The sequence below is a fragment of the Zootoca vivipara genome, chromosome 13 (genome assembly GCF_965207765.1).
Source record: "Zootoca vivipara chromosome 13, rZooViv2.hap1.1, whole genome shotgun sequence".
Classification (NCBI taxonomy): domain Eukaryota; kingdom Metazoa; phylum Chordata; class Lepidosauria; order Squamata; family Lacertidae; genus Zootoca; species Zootoca vivipara.
The window spans coordinates 53898467-53910708 of record NC_142596.1 but is presented as its reverse complement, the minus strand read 5'-3'; the positions used below and the strand labels follow the sequence as shown (position 1 = coordinate 53910708).

At 41.4% G+C, this 12242-nt stretch overlaps 1 protein-coding gene and 1 long non-coding RNA gene across 2 annotated transcripts; one reads left to right on the top strand and one right to left on the bottom strand.

Annotated features, from left to right (window-relative positions):
• Window positions 1–420: 420 nt before the first annotated feature.
• Window positions 421–3283, bottom strand: LOC148683733 (uncharacterized). The gene is made up of 3 exons (XR_015946796.1): window positions 3168–3283; window positions 2926–2953; window positions 421–2102 (listed from the first exon to the last, which is right to left on the bottom strand). It is a non-coding gene; the product is annotated as an uncharacterized LOC148683733 (long non-coding RNA).
• Window positions 1808–4624, top strand: LOC148683732 (vomeronasal type-2 receptor 26-like). The gene is made up of 2 exons (XM_088656716.1): window positions 1808–1975; window positions 2944–4624. The coding sequence occupies exons 1-2, from the start codon at window positions 1957–1959 to the stop codon at window positions 3843–3845; spliced, it is 921 nt and encodes a 306-aa protein (XP_088512842.1). The 5' UTR covers window positions 1808–1956; the 3' UTR covers window positions 3846–4624.
• Window positions 4625–12242: the final 7618 nt, after the last annotated feature.

Genomic DNA, 12242 nt, shown 5'->3' with positions numbered 1-12242 from the left:
GGGAGGGAGGGAGGGAGGGAGGGAAAGAGGGACAGAGGGACAGAGGGACAGAGGCCAGTGTTGCCTGCGGCACCCTAACCATCATTCAAGGAACCCCAGGGGGCCACGGCACACGGGTTGAAAACCACTGAGATAAACTGTTTAGCTTTAGCTGTAATATAGGGGGATATCAACATTCCTTTTGCTGCTGGCATCCGTGTGTCTTGAGAGCAATGAAATGTGTCTCCCGAGGTGAATTCAAACTCCTTCATTAATAATATGATGCCACAATGTGCTGATTTATGCAACACTATTGTTAAAGCCGAACCACTACAAAAAATGAATCTTATGTTTGGATTTCATTAACGTTTATATAATGCCTTCCAAAGCCGCAAAGATGCTTTATTGAAAAGTGTAGCAAAACTCTACATAGTGTTGCATGCCATTTGGTGTTGGTGTGTATCAGATATTAAAAGTAGAATCCCCTGCATATCTGATCAGAAGTCAACCCCATGGAGTTCGATCAGATTTAATTCCAAGGAAATATGCTGAATCAGTGAAATTAGTAACCGATTCAAATACATTCTTGAGCAAAAACAACCCAGTCCTGGAAACAAAGAGATTTTAAAAGGGTGACTGTAGAGGTTTCAATATGGTTACAAAAGCTGGGTGCCTGCCAAACGGTGGCAAGACCCCATGGGGTCTGTGTCCCTTTGGAGAATAGAAGACACAGCAGAGACTGCCGTGCTTTGAGAAATATGCTTCATTCACCTCTTTACACCTGACGTCTGCATGGAGGGAGTCCTGATCTTATGGCATAATCATTCCAAGAGGGAGCAGCATACCCTGCCTGCAGGCAGCACCCTCCAAAGATGGATCTCAACCCTTCCCCCTCCTTCTTCCTCCCAGAAAACCCTGCTTCAAAACACACCCCTTCACACCCCTGTCTCTCTTCACACCCCAGGGCAGGGGAGAAGTCCTCTTGCATTGGCAATGGCCCTCAATGGGCCCTCAATGGCTCTCTATTGTTCCCTTGGCCAGGCTGGTTTGCATAAGGCAGCCCAGGAATTCCCTGTCTGGCACAGCTCTGCAGTTGGTGTCTTATTCCATATCCCAATTACCATAATCAAAATCCTAGCATTTATTCATTCCTAGGGTTTAAGGCGACCACCACCACCGATCTATAACACCATTTTATCCTGACCAGGCTTCATTTTCTCTTTCACTCAAGCTCCATCGTTTTATAAGGAAGATCATGTTCAACAACAGTGTCGGAGAGAGCGTACATTTTGATAAACATAGAGAACTACTTGCAGATTTTGATCTCACAAACTGGGTGACCTTCTCCAATGGTTCTTTTGTTAGGCTCAAAGTTGGAAGACTAGACCCGCTGGCTCCACAGGGGAAAGAGTTAACCATTAATGAGGACCAAATAGTGTGGCATAGAAGCTTTAACCAGGTGAGATGAAGCTGCAGGTGCTGGAACATGTGCGAGAATTGGAAACAGTTGCATATCTGTGAGTTCAGTTTTCTACCTGCCCTCAAGTGGTTAATTCTGCTGAGAAGGATCGCATTTTCCCATTCATGGCAAAACAAACTGGGGGAAATGCTGCTCTGCATTTTCACTTGAAGTCCACCACATTTCCTGGGTAGATCTGAGTAAACAACCTCATCAACACATTTTAAAAGTCCTGACCTCGCCAACAATTCACTTCTTCACTTCTTCATGGAATTAATTTCTGGCAACAATTAAGTCAGGGTTTCCTCTCTGAAGCAAATTTTCACCTAAGAAAACTATTCACACGTTTAGGGCAGGAGGATAAATATAAACTTCTTGATGCTAATCTCATTTGTTGCATTTCTGGACAGGTTGTGCCTCTTTCTGTGTGCAATGACAACTGCTATCCTGGCTACAGCAGGAAAAAGAAAGAGGGAGAGAAATTCTGCTGCTACGATTGTGCTCCATGTCCAGAAGCGATGGTCTCTATGCAGATGGGTAGGAAATACAATAGATGCCAACTTGATGGGGGTGGAGATCAGGCCTTGCTGAGCCTCTGTCTTATAAGGTTGCTTGATATGCAGAATGAACTGCTGAAGCTTTTTACGGAAGCACCTGCCCATTTCTGCAAAACAAAATGTAGTTAGTGCCATAGCTAGACAGAGCACTGGACATGCCATGATTCCTTCCTTTTCTACACTGGTTTGAGGGAATTCTCAGTTCTCCCACTTACTTCAATAGACCAGGTCCTGCAGTTCAGACTTTGGCATCCAACACAAAATAACATTAACCAGGGAGATTGGGCATTGAATCTGAAGTCCTAGTAAGACGAATCAGACTCATTCTTCAGTTCTGAGCGTGCCCAGATATGTTTCTTTGGAAAGCCGCCTACTCAGCAGCCAAGAAGGCCACGTTCTGCTGAGAGCCAGACAGGGGGGTTGCTAGCTAGCTTCCTTTTTAACTGCCCCCCCAGTTACTCACTTGACCAGTGAGGGATCTTTGGAGCAAGGACACAGTGTATTGGCGGACAAAGAAAGTGTGAGCCAGTTTTATTTAGTTCTGTTACAATTGCTTTGTATTTGGCGAATGGAGCTTTGCTGGGAGGAGAAATAAATGGCAGATGAAGTACCTATGTCTTCTTGTTGGAAAAGCTTTCTGTGCTTGCTTGTGTCCTTCCACCCAATGGTCAAATCCTGTCCATGAGGGGTTGGATTGATCACTATAGAATACAGTAGTGCCTCCGGTTACGTAACCCTCTGATTACGTATACTTCAGGATGGAAAGCAGCAAACCCAGAAGTATTTGACTGAGTTTCACTGCACACGCATGTACAGAAGCGGTTCTCAGGTTGCGGAAACCTCGGGATCCAACCGGACCTCCGGAATGGATTCCGTCCACAAGCAGAGCTACCACTGTAGATGAATCAAAGTCTTGAAATATTTACGTACCTTTCCTTTATTTTTCAGACATGGATACCTGTATCAAATGTAAAGAAGATCAGTATCCAAACTACAACCAAAATCATTGCATTCCCAAGTTTTACACATACCTCTCCTACAAAGAACCTTTGGGAATCACCCTTACTCTGCTGGCCTTTTCTTTCTCTTCGATCACAACTTTAGTACTTGGAACATTCATGAAGTACAAGGACACTCCCATAGTCAAAGCCAACAACCGGACCCTCACTTACCTCCTCCTCATTTCCCTCCTGCTTTGCTTCCTCTGCTCCTTCCTCTTCATTGGACAGCCTGGAAAGGGAACCTGCCTTCTCCGACAAATGGCTTTTGGCATCATCTTCTCTCTTTCTCTTTCTTCTGTTTTGGCAAAAACTATCACGGTGGTTCTGGCATTCATGGCCACAAAACCAGGATCCAGAATGAGACAATGGGTGGGGAAAGGACTGGCCAATTCTGTTATCCTTTCTGGCTCATTTATTCAAGCTGTCATTTGCATGGTTTGGCTGATTACTTCTCCTCCGTTCCCAGATAAGGACATGAACTCCCTGAAAGAGGAAATCCTAGTGCAATGTAATGAGGGATCAGCCTCCATGTTTTACTGCGTCTTGGGATACATGGGCTTCCTGGCTATTGCCAGCTTAACCATAGCTTTCTTTGCCAGGAAGTTGCCTGGCAGTTTCAATGAAGCCAAGTTCATCACTTTCAGCATGTTGGTGTTTTGCAGTGTGTGGCTGTCCTTTATTCCAACGTACCTGAGCACCAAAGGGAAATACATGGTGGCTGTGGAGATCTTCTCCATCTTATGCTCCAGTGCTGGGTTACTGGGTTGCATCTTTTTCCCTAAATGCTACATCATTATCCTGAGGCCTGAGCTGAACAAGAAGGAACATTTATTAAAGAAAGAAAAGTAAGCAATATAAGCTTGTCCCTGTATATTCTGCTGTAATCAAATTCAATTGATCAGGGACAATACATGGTGGCTGTGGAGATCATCATTAGACAAGTCAAATTTCTCAAGTTCTTCTTTGAAGGCATTTTGGTTTAAGCAATCCAGAATTAGTTGTGATGTTGTTATGAGTGTTTTGTTCATCTGCGATATAAATTTTAAATTTAGATATTTGCCACACAATATTCATCAGAAGGATATAAATGTACTTTAGCAGTCAATCAGAGCAAACAGCAATTTGGGTTTTTTCTGGATTGACATTTACTCTGATTTAGCACCAAAGAGTGGGTTTTCTCTGAGGAAGGAGTGGAGAGAGCGGAAAGAAACTTGGACCCATGCCTAGAAAGTGTGGGTCAAGCAAAAAACATGGTGCAATGGTAATACACTGCTACCATCTAAAACCTGTAGCAGTGAAATTGACTTTACTTAATGTATTACATTGTGCATATTGCATATTTCTCTCTCTCTCTCTCCACATTTTTTTCTTTTCTTTTATCACTTTATTCCTTTATAAATGAAAATATTTCAATTAAATATCAATTAGATGATTAGAGCATGGTGCTGATAAAGGCAAGGTTGTAGGTTTGATCCCCATATGAGGTTTTATTGTTTTATCACTTGTTCTTTGCCACCTTGGGCTCCCCTGCAAGGAAGGGTGGTGTATTTATAACATAGCATAGCATAGCACAGCACAACACAGCACAACACAGCACAACACAACATAACATAAAACATAACATAACTATTCCAGTGGATTAAAAATAGACAACATTTAAAATTATGTAAGCAATGTGGTTGATGTGTTGTGAGTCATGCTGTTTTATGTGTGATGTGAAAAATGAAAATTAATACAAAATATTTTTAAAACATTTAAAATTATGTGTGATGAAGTTTTTGTATACTCATGATAATGACCTACCTGTGGAATCCTGTAGATGGCAACAATATTGGCCATAAAGGCACAGGGTTCAGTCACATATCCTCCCATGACACTAATTAATTGTTTCTGAGAAACACAGATGAAATTGAGGATGACAACTGCGGTCTACAAAGCAGGTTCAGGATGGCTTTCTAGGTCATCTTTGCAATGTAATAGCCATTGATAATGTGGAATCCTATAGTGATGTTTGGCAAGAGTTTGGGATTCTTCTCATTCTCCTTTACAGCAATTGCCAAGGCCAGAATGTGCCCATGCATCTTTGAAATGGAACAGCAACGAGAAGCGTCTTTATTGTCCTTTATTAGCTCAATACAATTAAAAAATTCCTTCAGTAGCACCTTAAAGACCAACTAAGTTTTTATTTTGGTATGAGCTTTCGTGTGCATGCACACTTCTTCAGATAAGTATACTCATGGTATCTGAAGAAGTGTGCATGCACACGAAAGCTCATACCAAAATAAAAACTTAGTTGGTCTTTAAGGTGCTACTGAAGGAATTTTTTTATTTTACTTCGATCCAGACCAACACGGCTACCTACCTGTAACTAGCTCAATACAGTCTGTGTCCTTGTGCTGAACTTGATATCCACATTACATAATTAGGTATACAATTAAGGGTTTCTAAGTAACCACTTGAACTTATCAATATGATCAGGTTCCACTCGGGGGACGTATTGGGACACCTGATGTCTGTGATCATGGGTAGGAGGAGGACCTGCTTGAGAACCAGACCATGTCATTTCTGAGGAGGCAGGCTCAGTTGATGTCTGAAGACTGTTCCTGCCTCTGGGTCTGATCCTGGCGAGGAGGATACATGTATCAACAAGGGTGTTCCTTGTTGACTTGCTCATGGATGGGAAAATTGACCTCTCTGTTGGAATTCTGTTGTCTCACTGTGCAGCTCTTGGACAGTCACAAGACTGTCTATATACATGTTTCAGCAGAAGGACTGCTGGAAGTCACAGGGAACGGATGTTGTTGTATTCTGTTTCCTGCTGTGTGTGTCGTCCGTCCCCGTCCCCCCGCTCTTCTCTCTGACTGAGAAGACATGATCACTTTCTGTTCTGTCTAGATTTAGAAATAAAAAGTAGCTAGTGCACATCTCATGGCTCACTGCTGTGCTTATTCGCTCTGCAAGATTTATGGAACATGTGTCTGAGAGCAAAGCAGCTTCAGGCCCCCAAGGCATAGCTCCACTGATTCTATGCGACCAGTTCCAGTCTGCTTGGCAGACCAGTCCTGAACACTCTCCAGAAATTGTGCTTTACTCCTCAAGCCCTTTTAAATTTGGGCCTGGAGCAAGCAACATCTGAGGTCAGGCAAAGAATCACGGATTCCGAGAGAAAACAGGACTGCTTGAGGTCCCCTGATTTCCTCGAATCCAGAAACACAAGAAGGGCCTTTACTCTCACCCGAAGTTTGGCATTGCCCTCACTGGTTTTGGAAGGATCTTTTGGGAAAGTCTCATATGCCCAGAGATTTTGTGCCTGCCCACTAGGGGAAATAGGAAGCCCCGAACATTTGTTTTTTAGATGCCCCTTTTATGACGAGGTATGCAGAGATACCATTGCCCCCCAACTGGAGAGGCTTGCTGACCTTCCGGATAAGCCTAACTTAATGCTCTCCTCTTAGGCAAAGATCAAAAGACGACCTGGATGGTTGCCAGATTCTGCGAGCAGATTTGTAGGCGCAGACCATCCTCCCGGAACAAATTAGACTGCTGGGAAAACACTCCAAGTGAGCCTCCAGGGTGTTAGGGCCAATCTGTATGGTATCTCAAACTTTAAATTTTAGGTTCTCACGTGTCTATGCATTTAACTTAATTTTAATTCTAAAGCTGTTTGCTGTATATTGTTTTAAATGCATATTTTATTCTTGTGAAAGCTGTCCTAAATGTGCCTTTCGAGCTGGTCTATAACCGTAATAAACAAATGAATGAGCAGGGTAGGAATCTTTCTTGTTTTGGTGGGTCACAATCAACAATAATGTAGATTGGATCAATTATATATTATAACCAATAGAGCTTTCTGAATTATACCAGAGATGCAGTGAAAGGAATAGCTGACCAATTAGATGCTACAAGCAGGATGGCTTGGGAAAATAGGGTGGACTTAGATATGGTATTGGCAGAAAAAGGAGGTGTGTGTGTAATGTTTGGTGAAAGATGTTGTACCTTTATTCCTAACAACACAGCACCCAATGTATTTTTTTTAATTTTTAAAATACTTTATTAAATATTAAACACATTTACCAAAAAATCAACATAATTCAATGTAACATAAATCAATACAAATCAAAAAGTATCAATATAACACAAATATGAACGCAAATCAGAATTATACAAATTATACAAAAAACAAACTTAACTTATTAGGAAAAAATAAAAATAGAAAGAAAAAGGAAGAAAAAAGAAAAAGAAAAACAAGACAAAAGAAAATACAATAAACTTCCCAGCATTTCCATATCGATTCCCTATTATAGTGAGCACTACTATGCTTTCCCTTATAAACTTATCTTTTAACTCCATATCTCATTTTATTCTCCTATTCCTACAATTCCAGTAAACTTGTGTGAATTTAATCAAGGCAAATTACCCATCTAGCACTAATACCTTCAGCCCGAAGGTAATCCTCTACGTATTTCCATTGTTAATTGCGCAGAATTGGAAGGGAGAGAAGCTACCAACTATACAAGATTGGCGTATCAAGCTAGTGGAATTTATGAATTTAGCTAAATTAACAGCGATAGTGAGGAAAGTCTCCAGACAGAAATGGATAAAAGAACACAGCACCCAATGGAACCATCACGAGAGCCTTGCAGGGTCTTACTATTTTAGCAGTGGAATTAGCAGAAAATTCAGGAATAGACACATCTCTGACTGGAAGGTTATAATCTTGGTTTGGGAAATGGAAAAAATAGTAGTAGCAGTAGTAGCAGTAGTATTTATTTATACATACATACATACATACATACATACATACATACATACATACATACATGCCCCACCCATCTGGCTTGGTATCCCCAGCAACTCTGGGCAGCTCCCAACATAATGATGATAATGATGATGATGATGAAAACATAAAACACCAAACATTAAAACTTCCCTAAACAGAGCTGACTTCAAATATCTTCTAAAAATAGGATAGTTGCTTATTAGCTTGACATCTGGAGGGAGGGCATTCCACAGGGCGGGCACCTCTACCAATAAGGCCCTCCGCCTGGTTCCCTGTAGCCTCACTTCTCGCAGGGAAGGAACTGCCAGAAGGCCCTCAGAGCTGGACCTCAGTGCCCAGGCTGAACAATGGGAGTGGAGATGCTCCTTCAGGTATACTGGGCCGAGGCCGTTTAGGGCTTTCAAGTTACAGGTAGGTAGCCGTGTTGGTCTGGATCGAAGTAAAATAAAAAAATTCCTTCAGTAGCACCTTAAAGACCAACTAAGTTTTTATTTTGGTATGAGCTTTCGTGTGCATCTGAAGAAGTGTGCATGCACACGAAAGCTCATACCAAAATAAAAACTTAGTTGGTCTTTAAGGTGCTACTGAAGGAATTTTTTTATAGGGCTTTATTGTACTAGGGCTTTCAAGGTCAGCACCAACACTTTATTGTACTGGGAAACATACTGGGAGCCAATGTAGGTCTTTCAGGACTGGTGTTATGTGGTCTCGGCGGCTGCTCCCAGTCACCAGTCTAGCTGCCGCATTCTTGCATTTCTCCATATCTTTACAAATAAATAGTCAGAAGGGTTTTCTGAAGTGTTTAGAAACACAAATGTCTGGCAAACACTAACCATTTCTCTATTTTTTAAGGGAAGTTAACACCCTGTATTGCACATGCAACTGGAGTCTGCCTTATTCTAACTGTTTCCTTCCTTTCCTTAACTGGTGTACAAGGATACACCAGTTGTTGTTGTTGCTGCTGCTGCTGCTGCTGCTGCTGCCCCTGGGGTCCAAAATCCTGAAAATCCTGTCTCCATTGGTCATACTTGAGGAAAATGTGTGATTGAGGAAGAGATTTGGAAAAACTAGGGAGCTCCCTTCAGATTACCGGTTGGCAGGTGGGCTGCTTGCTTTCCTGTGACTGGCCAGTCCCAGTGCACTGCTGAATGAGAAATATGTATGATTACTTTGCTGTTATTATTTTCTCTCAAAGAGCGCAATCCTCTACGGAGATAACTTTGGAACCAGTAATTAAATCAAACTGATGGGTTTCATCATCCCTCTTGCCAAATCCCATGTCAGGCCATGAACACAGTCAGCATCAGAGTGTAAAAGCTTATTTTAAATAAACCCTGTGTCATTCAGAACTTCTGTGAGAAATTCTGGACACAAAGGATTTCATGGGTCAGATCTTTGGCACCTTCCCTTAATCACAGTAATCCAGGGCTATTAAATGAAAGTTCTGGTCATGCAATTTACAATGGAGGAGAAAGAGATCTGCCTTTCTGCGTAACTCTTGGTCAAGATGAGAGGAGCATTTCTGCTGCTGCTCCTTCTCTTCCTGTGGCTGCAGATGCCTCCAACTGAGTGCAAGGAAGACTCTGAGAGATGCACCATGACGGATCCTTTCGAGTTTCCATACCAGTATTATCAGAGAGGGGACCTGATCATTGGAGGAATTATTAATACTTTTGGCTATCCATCTGAAGGAAAAGATTTCCAGGACCACCCAAACACAAAATTTACAGATGATCCTTTGTAAGGAAATCACTCTCACCTTCATAGTGTACACATCTATATGCTGCTATAGGCTACAACTACACTGTACAAACCATGGCATGCTCAGAACACAATTGACTTTTTTTCCAAGTATGAAGGTTAAAAATACACTTCCTTCTCTTTATATTGTGATCTTGGCATCTTCTTCTACGTTGCCTTATTCCTGATCTGGAGATTTCTGTCTTCTGCCTCTTCTCCTTTCTCCCCACCTGATCTCTTGTTTCTCCCATGATCTCATGCTTGATCCTCATCCTCCCTCTGTGTTTCTTTTCACACCAAGGATGGATAATTTCACTTTGAAGCAAAACTTGATCCCCACATTCACAATCAGCATCATTTAATCTGACAGTGATAGATGCTGTGAGACAGGAATATCAAAGATTTTGGATCATATTCCCAGCTGGACCGTTTAAACAATATTGGTGGTATATGCAGAGTAAACTAAAAGAAATCAATACCTCTAAGAAGAGATAAGCGAATAATGTTTATATGTGTGTGTTTCCCTTGCATCGTTTATGACTTTTCCTTCCTCTATTAATTTTTCTATTGTCTTTTCTTTTTGTTTTTTCTTTAGTTGCCATGCTAACATTCTTCCTGGCTTGTTAGCAAATTCAAAGCTCTTTTGGATTTACATACATTATTTTACCTCTTCTTTTAGTTATGTCTGATTAAATTGAATATTTTTTATTTCTTTATGTTATAATAATTTTTATTGGTTTTCCATTTAGTAATATACAATCCCAACATTGTTATCAACTTTACTTCTCTGGCTGTTTCAAACCATTCAACTTCCTTCCTCCCCACCTCATGGCTTTCAAATTTAACCTTTGTATCATTGCGTTTTATATGTTTTCCAATTTTAAGTCCACTAATACAAAAAAACATTAAAAGTAAAGTTAAAATAAAAAGGAAGAAAATTTCACATTACAAGTCTTCACACAACCCTGCTAGTGATGTTAAATGCTTACAGTGATCTTTCCAATACAATATTTATTTCCTCCAGTCTTTTTGGAGTATTTGACCTTGCTGGTTCTAGATTTTCCCTGTCAGTTTCATCAGTTCAGCAAAGTCCTTCATTTTTGTCTGCCACTCTTCTTTCTTTGGTGCTTCTCATTGTTGCATTTTGAGGCTAAAAGAATTCTTGCTGCAGTTGTTGCAAACATCAAAAGTATTTTATCTTCACCTAGTTGTTGTTGAGTCGTTTAGTCGTGTCCGACTCTTCGTGACCCCATGGACCATAGCACGCCAGGCACTCCTGTCTTGCACTGCCTCACGCAGTTTGGTCAAACTCATGTTCGTAGCTTCAAGAACACTGTCCAACCATCTCGTCCTCTGTTGTCCTCTTCTCCTAGTGCCCTCAATCTTTCCCAACATCAGGGTCATTTCCAAGGATTATTCTCTTCTCATGAGGTGGCCAAAGTATTGGAGCCTCAGCTTCAGGATCTGTCCTTCCAATGAGCACTCAGGGCTGATTTCCTTAAGAATGGATAGGTTTGATCTTCTTGCAGTCCATGGGACTCTCAAGAGTCTCCTCCAGCACCATAATTCAAAAGCATCAATTCTTCGGCGATCAGCCTTCTTTATGGTCCAGCTCTCACTTCCATACATCACTACTGGGAAAACCATAGCTTTAACTATACGGACCTTTGTCGGCAAGGTGATGTCTCTGCTTTTTAAGATGCTGTCTAGGTTTGTCATTGCTTTTCTCCCAAGAAGCAGGCGTCTTTTAATTTCGTGACTGCTGTCACCATCTGCAGTGATCAAGGAGCCCAAGAAAGTAAAATCTCTCACTGCCTCCATTTCTTCCCCTTCTATTTGGGGGGTGATGGGACCAGTGGCCATGATCTTGGTTTTTTTGATGTTGAGCTTCAGACCATATTTTGCGCTCTCCTCTTTCACCCTCATTAAAAGGTTCTTTATGTCTTCTGCTTCTGTTAGGTCCTTACCACTTTTGTCCTTTATTATGGTAATCTTTGTACAAAATGTTCCTTTCATATCTCCAATTTTCTTGAACAGATCTCTGGTTTTCCCCATTCTATTGTTTTCCTCTATTTCTTTGCATTGCTCATTTAAGAAGACCCTCTTATCTCTCCTTGCTGTTTTTTTGAAATCTGCATTCAGTTTCCTGTATCTTTCCCTGTATCCCTTGCATTTTGCTTGCCTCCTCTCCCCCGCTATTTGTAAGGCCTCGTTGGACAGCCATTTTGCTTTCTTGCATTTCCTTTTCCTTGGGATAGTTTTCGTTGCTGCCTCCTGTATAATGTTACGAGCCTCCATCCATACATAGCTGCCAAGTTTTCCCTTTTCTCGCGAGGGGCCTATTCAGCATAATTGAATTTCCCTTAAAAAAAGGGATATCTTGGCAGCTATGCATCCATAGTTCTTCAGGCACTCTGTCCACCAAATCTAAATCCTTAAACCTGTTCCTCACTTCCACTGTGTATTCATAAGGGATTTGATTTAGATTGTATCTTACTGGCCCATTGGTTTTTCCTACTTTCTTCAGTTTAAGCTGGAATTTTGCTATAAGAAGCTGATGGTCTGAGCCACAGTCAGCTCCAGGTCTTGTTTTTGCTGACTGTATAGAGCTTCTCCATCTTTGACTGCAGAGAATATAATCAATCTGATTTCGATGCTGCCCATTTGGTGATATCCATGTGTAGTCATCTCTTGTGTTGTTGGAAAAGAAAATCTTCACCTACTAC